The sequence below is a fragment of the Ovis aries genome, chromosome 3 (genome assembly GCF_016772045.2).
Source record: "Ovis aries strain OAR_USU_Benz2616 breed Rambouillet chromosome 3, ARS-UI_Ramb_v3.0, whole genome shotgun sequence".
NCBI classification, from domain to species: Eukaryota; Metazoa; Chordata; class Mammalia; order Artiodactyla; family Bovidae; genus Ovis; species Ovis aries.
The window spans coordinates 188,107,932-188,121,936 of record NC_056056.1 but is presented as its reverse complement, the minus strand read 5'-3'; the positions used below and the strand labels follow the sequence as shown (position 1 = coordinate 188,121,936).

The 14,005-nt window shown below is 39.2% G+C and overlaps 1 protein-coding gene across 3 annotated transcripts in view; it reads left to right on the top strand.

Moving 5' to 3' along the window:
* BMAL2 (basic helix-loop-helix ARNT like 2) overlaps positions 1 to 14,005 on the top strand; it is a 107,317-nt gene that overhangs the window by 26,539 nt on the left and 66,773 nt on the right. For 2 of the 3 annotated variants that reach the window (XM_042247363.2, XM_042247365.2), the window contains exons 2-3: positions 9,065 to 9,206; positions 12,117 to 12,218. In XM_042247363.2, the coding sequence (XP_042103297.1) occupies positions 9,065 to 9,206; positions 12,117 to 12,218 (244 nt within the window). The remainder of the gene's footprint in view (positions 1 to 9,064; positions 9,207 to 12,116; positions 12,219 to 14,005) is intronic. The other variant, XM_042247364.2, reaches the window with a different exon arrangement.

The following is a 14,005-nucleotide window of genomic DNA, read 5'->3' as shown; positions in this document are numbered from 1 at the left end:
GGTGACTGAGGCTGAGATTGTGGAAAAAGTCATCACAGGTACAGTTCTTCCTGAATAGGAAGGCATGTATTGGGGTCTGTAATTGAGTACTCTTCAAAAGGAGTAGGGGTGTTTGAACTGTGAAGGCCCTATTGACAAATTCTATCTAAGAGACTGGATGGAAATCTGGAAAATTACCTGATTAGCCTGTGGTATCTCAACACCCTGTATGAGCCCCCATTTTGAGCAAGCTACTCTGCTGGCTTCAGTTAAGACCAGTCTGGCTAAATATCTGCTTTTCTTCAGGGTTCATTTGGCTGTTTGGATTGAAACACAGGAAAGGCAGTCATGGAACACTTACTTGCCTGCCTTTTCCAAGTGTAGTAAGGACTCGTGGATAAATGTCTTGATAGGCTTCTGTGAAATATCAATGAATCTAAAACTCATCCCTCCTGTGAATTTTCTAGATAAGCTGCATTTCTAGATGGTCCATGATGATTAGGTATCTGGTTTTTGGCCTGGTAGGTGTTCTGTCAATTTAGTGTGCATTTTGTTTGATGTACGAGAAGGTAAAATTTGATCTGAAAAAGTCGTTTTACTGATCAGATTTATATCAGCAGATGCATTTTCTAATACTTGACTTTGGTATATTCTCCAGATATATTACCTAAACGTCCTTTTTAATGATAGTGTTGTTGTTGTTTAGTCGCTAAGTCATATCTGACTGTTTTGTGGGATTTCCCAGGCCATGGGATTTCCCAGGCCAGAGTACTGGATTGGGTTGCCATTTCCTACTCCAGGGGATCTTCCTAACCCAGGGGTCAAACCCACATCTCCTGCATTGGCAGGTGGATTCTTTACCACTGAGCCACCAGGGAAGCCCAATGATAGCGTAGAATTATACTAAATATATTTGTTTCACTTCCTGTTAACCGTGTTCTCTTAGCCTAAAATAACCATCCAAAAAATGTTTTCAAATGTTACTCCCTGCCTAAAACAGACTTAAGTGCCCTTCCGTCTGTGTTCTGGTAGGAGGAACTCATAAACTTGCACCTCTGAACAGGTCTAATTGCATTCTGTATTTGGTTTCAATGTCTGTACACCTGCATATGCACAAACGTATACAGAATTATAAACTTCCTGATGAAAGTGAAAGAGGAGAGTGAAATATTTGGCTTAAAACTCAACATTCAGAAAACTAAGATCATGGCATCCAGTCCCATCACTTCGTGGCAAATAGATGGGGAAACAGTGGAAACAGAGAGAGACTTTATTTTGGGGGGCTCCAAAGTCACTGCAGATAGTGACTGCAGTCATGAAATTAAAAGATGCTTGCTCCTTGGAAGAAAATCTATGACAAACCTAGACAGCATATTAACAAGCAGAGACATTACTTTGACAACAAAGGTCCATCTAGTCAAAGCTATGATTTTTCCAGTAGTCATGTATGGATGTGAGAGTTGGACTATAAAGAAAGCTGAGCGCCAAAGAATTGATGCTTTTGAACTGTGGTGTTGGAGAAGACTCTTGAGAGTCCCTTGGACTGCAAGGAGGCCCAACCAGTCCATCCTAAAGGAGATCACTCCTGGGTGTTCATTGGAAGGACTGATGGTGAAGCTGAAACTCCAATACTCAGGCCACCTGATGTGAAGAACTGACTCTTCGGAAAAGACCCTGATGCTGGGAAAGATTGAAGGCAGGAGGAGAAGGGGACAACAGAGGATGAGATGGTTGGATGGCATCACCAACTCGATGGACATGAGTTTGAGCAAGCTCTGGGAGCTGGTGATGGACAGGAAAGCCTGGCGTGCTGCAGTCCATGAGGTCACAAAGAGTTGGACGTGACTGAGTGACTGGACCGAACTGACCTGAGCTCAGGTACTAAATCTTAATCCTTTTAGACATATTGTCTACCTGGGCCAACTCTTAATAAATATCATGAAATAATACAGTGTTTTACTCTGCCTAGTAAAAGCTTTTTCACAATTTGTATATTTATAGCAAGTTGGTATTTTTCCTGTAGTGCCAATTAGTATTTCATTTTTATTATGTGACTAAGCATCTTCCAGTAACTTGTCAGTGGTAAGAAGCAGAATTTGGTTTCCATTGTAACAAATTAGCACAAGCGTGTGAAACAGCTACTGCCTGTTATTTCAGAAAGCTACTTCCAGTTGACAAATCTCACGCCACATAGTGTCTTTTCTTTCAGAAGACAATCAGGTGCATTTTTTTTCCTTCTGTGGAAAAAAAATGATAAAAATGAAGTGATGGTAGGGAGTAGGCCTCCTTGTTTGTGAGGTAGGTACCAAAGGAAATTGCATATTCTTTATTGTGGGAATTTCATCATTCCCAGCAGCCCAAATACGTGAATCTGTGAATCCCAACTTTCCACCCCTTTCAGTTTCTCTTTTGAATGTCCATGGGTAATGAAATGAAAGGTGATTCATTCCTTCAACAAACCCTAAAAACTGTATGTCTGGCACTGTGCTAAGATTTGGAGCTAAAAAGATGACATGGTCCTGAAAACTAAAAGCTTCCAGTGTTGGAGCTTATAATCAAGTAGAGGATCTCGTAAATCTTTCCCCTGCCTCTTTTTTTGTTGATTCCATGGGCCGAACACCATTTGACATCCTAAAGAGCAGGATCTTAATGAAGCAACCAAAAGCACCAGAAGCAGTTCAGTTTAAAGTGAAAGCACTTGGTACTGAGAAGGACACAGAATCAATTTTCTGGTGTTCTTGAAAAAAGTACATAACCTGAATTTAGTCATCAGGGAATAACAGAAAAAGCTAAACTGAGAGACAATCTCTACCATACTTGCTAACTACCCTTCAAAAATATCAATAAAGATGAAAGAGAACAAGACGTTTAAAAAAAAGTGCCAATTAATAGGCACTTTTTTCACCTAGCATTATTGAGATTCATCCATGCTGAATATACTGCATTCGTTTGTACTACTCTTAGCATTCCATCCAGTGAATAAACAGTTTATCCACTTGTTGAGGGAAATTAAAGAGTTTCTAGTTTCCTCATTAATTTTTGTTGTTCAGTTGCAAGCCATACTGTGAAGGTATTTCTTGTACATGTCTCCTAAGATAGAGGTCCCCCACCTTGGGCTGCACAGCAGGAGGTGGGTGGCAGGTGAATGAGCGAAGTTTCATCTGTATTTACAGCTCCTCCCCATCCCTTGCATTACCACCTGAACTCTGCCCCCTGTCAGGTCAGGGGCAACATTAGATTCTCACAGGGGTGTGAACCCTAACCCTAAAGTCAGGGCAGAATATCCTGAGATTGCTTCAAAATAGAAATAAAGAGCACAAGAAATGTAATGTGCTTAAATCATACTGAAATCATCCCCCCACCCATGGTCCATCGAAAACTTGTCTTCCATGTAAACAGTGTCTGGTGCAGAAATAGTTGCAGACCGCTGTTGTAAGATATGTAAGAGTTTCTCCATATGCTTAGGAATGAACACTAAACCATGTTATTTGCATATGTTTCACTTTATTAGTGAAAATAAAATAAAACAGTCCATTCTGAAGGAGATCAGCCCTAGGATTTTGGAAGGAATGATGCTAAAGCTGAAACTCCAGTACTTTGGCCACCTCATGTGAAGAGTTGCCTCATTGGAAAAGACTTTGATGCTGGGAGGGATTGGGGGCAGGAGGCAAAGGAGATGACAGAGGATGAGATGGCTGGATGGCATCACTGACTTGATGGACGTGAGTCTGAGTGAACTCTGGGAGTTGGTGATGGACAGGGAGGCCTGGCGTGCTGCTATTCATGGGATTGCAAAGAGTCAGACATGACTGAGCGATTGAACTGAACTGAACTGAATACAAAAATAGTTTCCAAAGTACTTGTAGCAATTTATTTTCCCACCAACAGAGCTTTCCATTTCTGTTTCCATTGCTCTATATTCTCGCTTACACTTGGTATCATTAAACTTTTCATTTGTAGCCATTAGGTGGGTATGCAGGATGTGACTAGAGTTTACTTTGGATTTTCCTGATTACTAATGAAATTGAGTATCTTTTCATTCTTGTATTGATAATTGGAATTTCTTTTATGAAGTGCCCATTAAAGTCTTTCCAGTTTTCTGCTGGGTGTTGTATTGGTCTTTTTCCTATTGATGCGATGGCATTCTTTATACAGCCCACATAGTAACCCTTTATTGTTTATATGTATAGCACATAAACTTCTCCCAGTCTGTGACTTTTCGTTTCCTTCTCTTTATAGTGCCTTTGGATGAATATTAACTTAATTTTAAGATGATTTTAGTCAGTCTTTTCCTTTATTGTTTTTACATTTTATGTTTGGGAAATCTTTTCTACAGTTCAGTTCAGTTGCTCAGTCGTGTCCGACTCTGCGACCCCATGAATCGCAGCACGCCAGGCCTCCCTGTCCATCACCAACTCCCAGAGTTCACTCAGACTCACGTCCATCGAGTCAGTGATGCCATCCAGCCATCTCATCCTCTGTCATCCCCTTCTCCTCCTGCCCCCAATCCCTCCCAGCATCAGAGTTATTTCCAATGAGTCAGCTCTTCACATGAGGTGGCCAAAGTACTGGAGTTTCAGCTTTAGCATCATTCCTTCCAAAGAAATCTCAGGGCTGATCTCCTTCAGAATGGACTGATTGGATCTCCTTGCAATCCAAGGGACTCTCAAGAGTCTTCTCTTGAGAACACCACAGTTCAAAAGCATCAATTCTTCGGCACTCAGCTTTCTTCACAGTCCAACTCTCACATCCATACATGACCACTGGAAAAACCATAGCCTTGATTCCCTGGTGGCTCAGACAGTAAAGCGTCTGTCTACAGTGCGGGAGACCCGGGTTCGAGCCCTGGGTTGGGAAGATCCCCTGAAGAAGGAAATGGCAATCCACTCCAGAACTATTGCCTGGAAAATCCCACGGACAGAGGAGCCTGGCAGACTACAGTCCATGGGGTCACAAAGAGTTGGACATGACTGAGCGACTTCACTTTCACTTCACTTGACTAGACAGACCTTTGTTGGCAAAGTAATGTCTCTGCTTTTCAATATGCTATCTAGGTTGATCATAACTTTTCTTCTAAGGAGTAAGCATCTTTTAATTTCATGGCTGCAATCACCATCTTCAGTGATTTTGGAGCCCCAAAAGATAAAGTCTGACACTGTTTCCACTGTTTTCCCATCTATTTGCCATGAAGTGATGGGACCGGATGCCATGAACTTCATTTTCTGAATGTTGAGCTTTAAGCCAACTTTTTCGCTCTCCACTTTCACTTTCATCAAGAGGCTTTTAGTTCCTCTTCACTTTCTGCCATAAGGGTGGTGTCATCTGCATATCTGAGGTGATTGATATTTCTCCCAGCGATCTTGATTCCAGCTTGTGCTTCTTCCAGCCCAGCATTTCTCATGATGTACTCTGCATAGAAGTTAAATAAGCAGGGTGACAATATACAGCCTTGACGTACTCCTTTTCCTATTTGGAACCAGTCTGTTTTTCCATGTCCAGTTCTAACTGTTGCTTCCTGGCCTGCATACAGATTTCTCAAGAGGGAGGTCTGGTGGTCTGGTATTCCCATCTCTTTCAGAACTTCCCACAGTTTATTGTGATCCATACAGTCAAAGGCTTTGACATAGTCAATAAAGCAGAAATAGATGTTTTTCTGGAATTCTCTTGCTTTTTCCATGATCCAGCGCATGTTGGCAATTTGATCTCTGGTTCCTCTGCCTTTTCTAAAACCAGCTTGAACATCAGGGAGTTCCCGGTTCACATATTGCTGAAGCCTGGCTTGGAGAATTTTGAGCATTACTTTACTAGCATGTGAGATGAATGCAATTGTGCGATAGTTTGAGCATTCTTTGGCATTGCCTTTCTTTGGAATTGGAATGAAAACTGACCTTTTCCAGTCCTGTGGCCACTGCTGAGTGTTCCAAATTTGCTGGCATATTGAGTGCAGCACTTTCACAGCATCATCTTTCAGGATTTGAAACAGCTCAACTGGAATTCCATCACCTCCACTAGCTTTGTTCGTAGTGACGCTTTCTAAGGCCCACTTGACTTCACATTCCAAGATGTCTGGCCCTAGATGAGTGATCACACCATTGTGATTATCTGGGTCATGAAGATCTTTTTTGTACAGTTCTTCTGTGTATTCTTGCCATTGCTTCTTAATATCTTCTGCTTCTGTTAGGTCCATACCATTTCTGTCCTTTATCGAGCCCATCTTTGCATGAAATGGTCCCTTGGTATCTCCAATTTTCTTGAAGAGATCTCTAATCTTTCCCATTCTGTTGTTTTCCTCTATTTCTTTGCACTGATCGCTTAGGAAGGCTTTCTTATCTCTTCTTGCTATTCTTTGGAACTCGACATTCAGATGCTTATATCTTTCCTTTTCTCCTTTGCTTTTCGCTTCTCTTCTTTTCACAGCTATTTGTAAGGCCTTTTACGTTTAGGTCTTTAATCTAGTTGAATTGAATTTTTATATTTGGTTTGGTTTTTATATTTGGCATAAGGTAAGGGATCTGACTTTATTCTTTTTCATAGAGAAAATAAGTTGGCACAGGGTTATTTATTAAAAAGCTGGACTCCTCATGCTGATTTGAAATTCCACCTCTGACATTTAGCAGGTGTCCATATTTATGTGTCTGGGCTCTCCATGGTTTTCTTTCAGTCTGTCTATATCTCCACACCAATACCACCCTGTCTTAATTACCAAAGTTTTATAATGCTTGATATATGAGAGGCCCAGTCCTCCCACATTTCCCTTGGCTGTTCATAAGTCATTGCACTACCATATATATTTTATATTCAGCTTTGATGTTCCACCAAAAAAGAGAATATTTTGAGAGGAATTATACATCCATTTTAGGAGAATTGAAATATTTATGATATTGAGACCTCCCATCCATAAACATGGTGTATTTTTCCATTTTTTTAAATCTTTTTCAATGTGTTAAATAAATTTTTATAATTTTCTCCAGAAGAACGTTATACATTTTTATTTAGGTTATACATTTATTCTTGTACATTTGTTCTTTAGGTACTCTATAGTTTTTGAAGTTATTGTAAATTATATTTTTAAAGTATCATTTTCTTATAGTATGTTACTGGTAAATAGAAAGACTGATTTTGTGTATTGACTTTACATACATACAGCCAACCTTGATCCACTCCCTAATTTTAATAATTCATATTATTTTGGGTTTTCTATATTCTCAATCATATCATTTCCCACTAAAGATTATTTTTTCTTCCTTTCCAATTCTTATGCTTCAAGTATAGTTTCTTGTCTTATTCCACTGACAGGTCTTCTATTAATAATACAGTGTTGAAAGATGTTCTTTTGTTGTTTTGTTTAATGTTTTTGTTTCTGATTATAAAAAGATTTTTTTCAATGTTTTTTCATTAGTATTTCTGAATCTTTTAAGATATTCATATTTTTTCAATGAGCTCTTATTGTAGTAAATTATATTCATTAATTTACTAATATTAAACCAGTATTACATTCCTGGGATACAACTACCTTGGTCATGATGGGTTATTCTTTTTATACATTCCTGAGTTTTTGTTAAGATTTTGTTAAGATTTTTATTTCTTTGTTCATAGATGAGATTAGGCCTATAGCTATCCTATCTTGTACTGCCATTGTCAAATTTTAATATCAAATTTATGTAAACCTTATAAAAAGAGTTGAGGGACAAAGAATTCCTTCTTCTTCTATGAAAATGGATATGTTAGTCACTCAGGCATGCCTGATTCTCTGCAACTCCGTGGACTGCAGCCTCCAGGCTTTTGTGTCCACGAGATTTCCCAGGTAAGAATACTGAAGTGGGTTGCCATTCCATTGAACTGAACTGAAAAAACGTCTTGCCATAGGGTTATTAGAGTTTCCAATCTGGAAGAACCTATGTTTAGCTTTTCTGATCTGTGCTAATTTGTATTCTAATTCAGTATTTCTGGTGTTATTTTAACAATTTCCTTTCTCCTAATTCTTTAGATTTATTTTAGGAATCTTTTCCTGATTTCTTAAAATAAATGATTAGCTCATTAAATTTCAATCTTTTTTTTTAAACACTAAGGGTTAAAATTTCCCTCTTAGTCAGTTCAGGTTTAATTGAATTTTAGTCAATTCAGGACTAAAAATATTCATGTCCTGTGACCTTGTTAACCTATTTCTGGGATACTATCCACAAGAAATAAGTAGAAGATGAAGAGAATTAACCAGTAGATTAAAAGTTTTATACACATAGATAAAAGCACACTGCATATTTATGATGGTGAAAAAAATAGAAACAAACTTGGATTCCAGCAATAGAAGAGTGGGTAAGTAGCTATGACACAGCTGCATGATAGCATATTATGCAGTCATTAGAATCATCTATAAAGAATTTGTGATAACACTGTTAAGTTATTATCATAATGATATGTAAATAATGCAGAATATACACTCTGATTTCAATTACTATAAAAACAACTATAGAAAAAATTCTAAAAGGAAGTCATTCTAAATAGTAACGTTAGTTGGTGAAATTTGGATTTCCCCCTTCCATTCCACCTTTTTGTGTTTTTCATATTTCCTGCAATATCCATATATATGTTTTATAATTAGACAGGGAAAATAAAGCTACAGACTAACAATAGATTGTTAGCTAGTATTTGGTTGTGTATAATTAGTCTTCCGCTCCATGCCATTTAATTTTGGCTGCACTGGGTCTGCATCGCTGCCTGAAGCTTTCTCTGGTTGAGGTGAGCAGGAGCTCCGGCCCAGCTGTGTGCTGGCTCCTCACGGTGGGGGCTTCTCTTGCTGTAGGGCACAGGCTCTAGGGCACGCGGGTGTCAGTAGCTGTGGCAGGTGTGCTCTGGAGCAGAGGCCCAGTTGTGGCATATGCGCTTAGCTGTGCCACCAAGTAGTGTGCACTGTGGCATGTGGCAGGGGATTGCCAACCACTGGCCCACGAGGCAAGTCCCCCATTTTATTGTTTACTTGGCATTTTAAAATATCAAAGTATAAAGCCATTTAAAATATATGACATAGATCTGTAAAGTGAGAAATAATGTTTCAAACAGATGCTTTATTGCAGTTTATGTCTCACAGGTAAAGTATTGATGGAAGGGAACCAGTGCATTGCTTCCAGTCATCTAAGCCCCTGGACTCAACCAATAGCCACTGGATCCTTCAGCCCACGCGTGACAGAGTTGCCACGGAAACGAAGACAGAGTGATTCAGACCCATCGCAGTAAGTGAATTTGTTCCTGTAACCCTAGGAAATCTTCAACCCTAGGGAGAAAAGAAAAAGACTACATTTTAAACAAATTAAAACCTTTTGTTTCTTTTTATTTTTTTTAATTAAAGTGTAGTTGGTTTATAATTTTGTGTTAGTGTCTGGTGTATAGCCAAGTGATTCAGTTATACATATACATATATATTCTTTTCTATTATAGTTTAATATATGGATGTTAAATACTTGTGCTGACCTGTACAATACGACCTTGCTGTTTATCCATTCTAGACTGTCTATAGTAGTTTGCATCTGCTAGTCCCAAATTCTCAGTTCACACCCCCTCCTTGGCAACTGCAAGTCTGTTCTCTGTGGCTGTGAGTCTGTTTCTGTTTTGTAGATAGGCTCACTTGTATCATATTTACATTCCACAAATAAGTGATATCATGTGGTGTTTGTCTTTTTCTTTATGACTTACTTTGCTAGTATGATCATCACTAGGTCCATCCGTGTATCAGCAGAATGCATTATTTCATTCTTTTTTACCCCTGAGTAATATTCTATTGTGTATATATATATATATATTCTCTAGAAAAAGATTACTTTTAAATTATTACTTTAAATTACATGGTAATTAAAAATTTGGACAGGGTAGATTACTTATCCACCCAACTGCTACCTCTGTCATTGACTGATCCAACTCTTAAGGTTATTAGCTATCCAGGAAGGTCAACTGGGATCTGAAAGATGTAGGAACTTGAGGTTAATTTGCTTAACAGTTAAGATATTTGCCTTCCTAGTTGAAATACTTAACTTTGAGGAAAACATCTTACATGTTTGGCTGAAAATAATCACAACATGCTTCTTGATTTACTCATCGTTTATGTAACAACCAACCCTTGGTTATCTGTGGCAACTTTAATCAATTAAAACTCTTGTTTTCCATGTTTATTAAGCTTAGTACATAATAGAATCAATATTGAGAATACTTTCTATCTCCTTGTTCATTTTGTTACCTAATGCAGCTTGCAGTCTCAAATATTTTTTAATGATCTCCCCAAACATAGAGTTTTTATAGTGAAAATAATAGGGCAAGATAAATATAACAATCTACAGCAATTCATTTTAAGCTGGTACTTTCTTTACATGAACATGAAAGTTGATGACCATTCTCCATCATGAATGACTGGAAAAGTCCTGAGTAGGGGACAAGATGAGGATGTAATGAAATGTCCAATTCTTTTTAACTCAGTTCTCCCTAGTACACTTTATAATTTAGCTTCTGTTTCCAAGATGGCAGAATCAGTGTTATTCAAATGTAAGGACCAACACACTTTCCAAGCCACATATAAAATGTATATACAGATTGTATACATAAAAGTATATAAAGATTATATACTGATTTTGATTGTCTGTATTCTCTTAGTCTCTTCCAATAAGGTGGATGATTATAAATAACTACAGTTGACCAAGTGACAGTCTACCTAGAACCATTTGCTGTTCTACATCCTTGATTATCAGGTGGTAGCCCCATTCCCAGGTGGCTCTGGGCTTCCCAGGTGGTCCTAGTGGTAAAAGAACCTGCCTGCCAGTGCAGGAGACTTAAGTGATGCAGGTTCGATCCCTGGGTCAGGAAGATCCCCTGGAGAAGGAAATGGAAACCCACTCCAGTATTCTTGGAGCCTGGAGAATCCCATGGACAGTGGGACCGGTGGGCTATGGTCCATAGTATCACAGAATCGGATATGACTAGAGAGACTTAGCATGCATGCAGTCCTCATTCACCTTGAGCTAGAAATGACTGTTAGTCATTTTTATTTTCTTCTTTTTTCTTTAGAATCATAAGTACCATTGTTCTTTCTCAATATTTAAATAAGAATATGACTTTCAAGTGAGAACTAGAGTCACACAATAGAACTTGCATCACACATGTCCCAAGGGGCCATGGTTGAGCCAGTGGTTTTGAGAGTGAATGGAAAAATGAGGGCAGTGACAAGGGAAATACTAGAAATATCAGTTCAGTATCAGTTCAATTCAGTCACTCAGTTGTGTTTGACTCTTTGCGACCCCATGGACTGCAGCATGCCAGGCTTCCCTGTCCATCAGCAATGCCGGTAGCTTGCTCAAACTCATGTCCATTGAGTTGGTGATGACATCCAACCAACTTATCCTCTGTCATCCCCCTTCTCCTCCTACCTTCAATCTTTACCAGCATCAAGGTCTTTTCTAATGAGTCAGTTCTTTATATCAAGTGGCCAAAGTATTGGAGTTTCAGCTTCAGCATCAGTCCTTCCAGTGAATATTCAGGGTGGATTTCCTTTAGGATTGACTGGTTGGATATCCTGTCCAAGGGACTCTCAAGAGTCTTCTCCAACACCCAAGAGTCTTCTCCAACACCACAGTTCAAAAGCGTCAATTCTTTGGTGCTCAGCTTTCTTTTATGGTTCAACTCTCACAACCATGCATAACTACTGGAAAAAACAATAGCTTTGACTATATGAACCTTTGTTGGCAAAGTCTCTGCTTTTTAATATATTGTCTAAGTTTGTCATAAATTTTCTTCCAAGGAGCAAGCATCTTTTAATTTCATGGCTTCAGTCACCATCTGCATTGATTTTGAAGCCCTAGAAAATATAGTGACAATATACTGACGGATAATGGCTTTCTGGTAGAAGGCAACCCTAAAGATTATTACACACATTTTAGAAAATGAAGCAGCCAGAACTCAGAAACATCAAGTACCTTGCCCAACATTATCCAGCTAGTTGGAATGCCTAATTGTCAGTGTAGTGGTTTCCTATTTACACCCTACTTCCTGTCTCTCTGCAGCTGGACAGGGGAGCGTGTTTCTAGCACATGAAGACAGCCATGCTGTCCAATTTTCCAGCATTATCTGGTAGGGATGACCGAAGGCCTCTTCCCTTCCAGGTCAGGAATCATGAAAGAAAAAGTGGTGGAAAAACTTTCTCAGAATCCCTTTACCTGTCTCCTTTCAACAAGGGTAGAAATGTCAGCATTCAGTTGCAGCAGGTAAGTACTGGACTCTCATGTGACATAATTTCTACTTGAAGAGCACATAGAGTGGCAGCAGAAAATGAGTGTACACCCCGTGATTTGCTCATTATCTATCCTAGAATTTCTGCACTCTGCCCCAATCCTTCTTTCATCTCACCATTTTCCATTCTAATGAAATAAGGGATGTCAAAGTGCTTTATGAATTTTACAAAGTACTGACTGTGCAGCATCCTTCCCAGAGACTCAGGGCTTGAGGTTGATTTCATTGGTGGAGCCTCCAAACACTGGATATTTTTCAACAGAAGAGAATGTGCGAGAAGTTTCACCCTTTCTGCAGCACTGTTGGATTTGAATGGAGAGCTGCTTCTTTAAAAGGGTCATTGATGAAGATTCCTTGGAATGCAATGATTAAACCTTTATTGAGTATCTACAATGTGATATCTACATTAAACATTTATTGAATATCTACAATATATCTACTGCGTGCTGCAGTCCATGGGGTCGCAAAGGGTCAGACACGACTGAGCGGCTAAATTGAATTGAAGAATATGATACCCAGTAGGCAAGGAGGAAGACATATATAAGGCACAATAAATTTGTACAAATGGGAACAATACAAAGAATTATTACATATCATGATAATTTCCATAAGAGGGACCCTAGGTATTATGGCAGCAAGGCATATTGGGTGTTTAAATAATAATGAGATCAGAGTAAAGAACAGCTTCCTGGAAATGTTGACGGCAGCTAAGTTTTGAATGAAAAATAGGGATGAGCCATTCAGAGCAGAAGTAGAGAAGGTATTTCAGGCTGTAGGAACAGCTCTGCAGAAGCGTAGAGTATGAAGCAGCGTACTGCTGATCAGGAAACGAGTAATTGTCACAGTAGAGCAGAGGACACACCAGGAGGTGGGTGAGCTGTGAGACTTGAGGGGTAAACTTGGACTAGGTTATGAATGTCTGCTGAACTAAAGAAACTGAAAACTAAAAGGAAAGTGTTAGTCGCTCAGTCGTGTCCAACTCTTTGCAACCCCATGGCCTGTAGCCACCAGGCTCCTCTGTCCATGGCATTCTCCAGGCAAGAATACTGGATGTGGGTTGCCGTTCCCTTCTCCAGGGGATCTTCCCGACTGAGGGACTGAACCCCGGGTCTCCTGCATTGCAGGCAGATTCTTTACTGTCTGAGCCATCAGGAAAGCCTGAAAAGTGTCTTAAACGCAATAAGGAAAATGGAGGCATTTTGAGAACTTGATCAGATTACATTTTTAAAACTTTTGTTTACCTTTGCACTTTTAAAAAAGCTTTTTTATTGTAGTAAAATATATGTAACATAAAATTTGATATTTTAACCACTTCTAAGTGTACAATTCAGTGGCATTAATTACATTCACAATGTTGTACAATCATCAGGACTGTCTGTTTCTAAAACTTCTCCGTCACCCCAGTCAGAAACACTGTACCCATGAAACAGTGGTGCTCCCTCCCTTTCCCTGGCCCCTGGTGACCTCTAGCCTACTCTCTAGCTCTGAGAATTTGCCTATTCTAGGTATGTCATCTAAGTGGAATCGTACAATATTTGTCCTTTTATCTCTGGCTTATTTCTCTTAGTGTAGTGATTTTAAGTTTCACCTTCATTGTAGCGATATAGCAGAACTTCATCCTTTTTTATGGCTGAATCATATCCCATTGTATGTATACGCCACATCCTATTTATCCATTCATTTGTTGGTGGCATTTGGGTTGTTCCCACTTTTTGGCTGTTGTGAATAATACTGCTGTGAACGTTGGTGCACGAGTATCTGA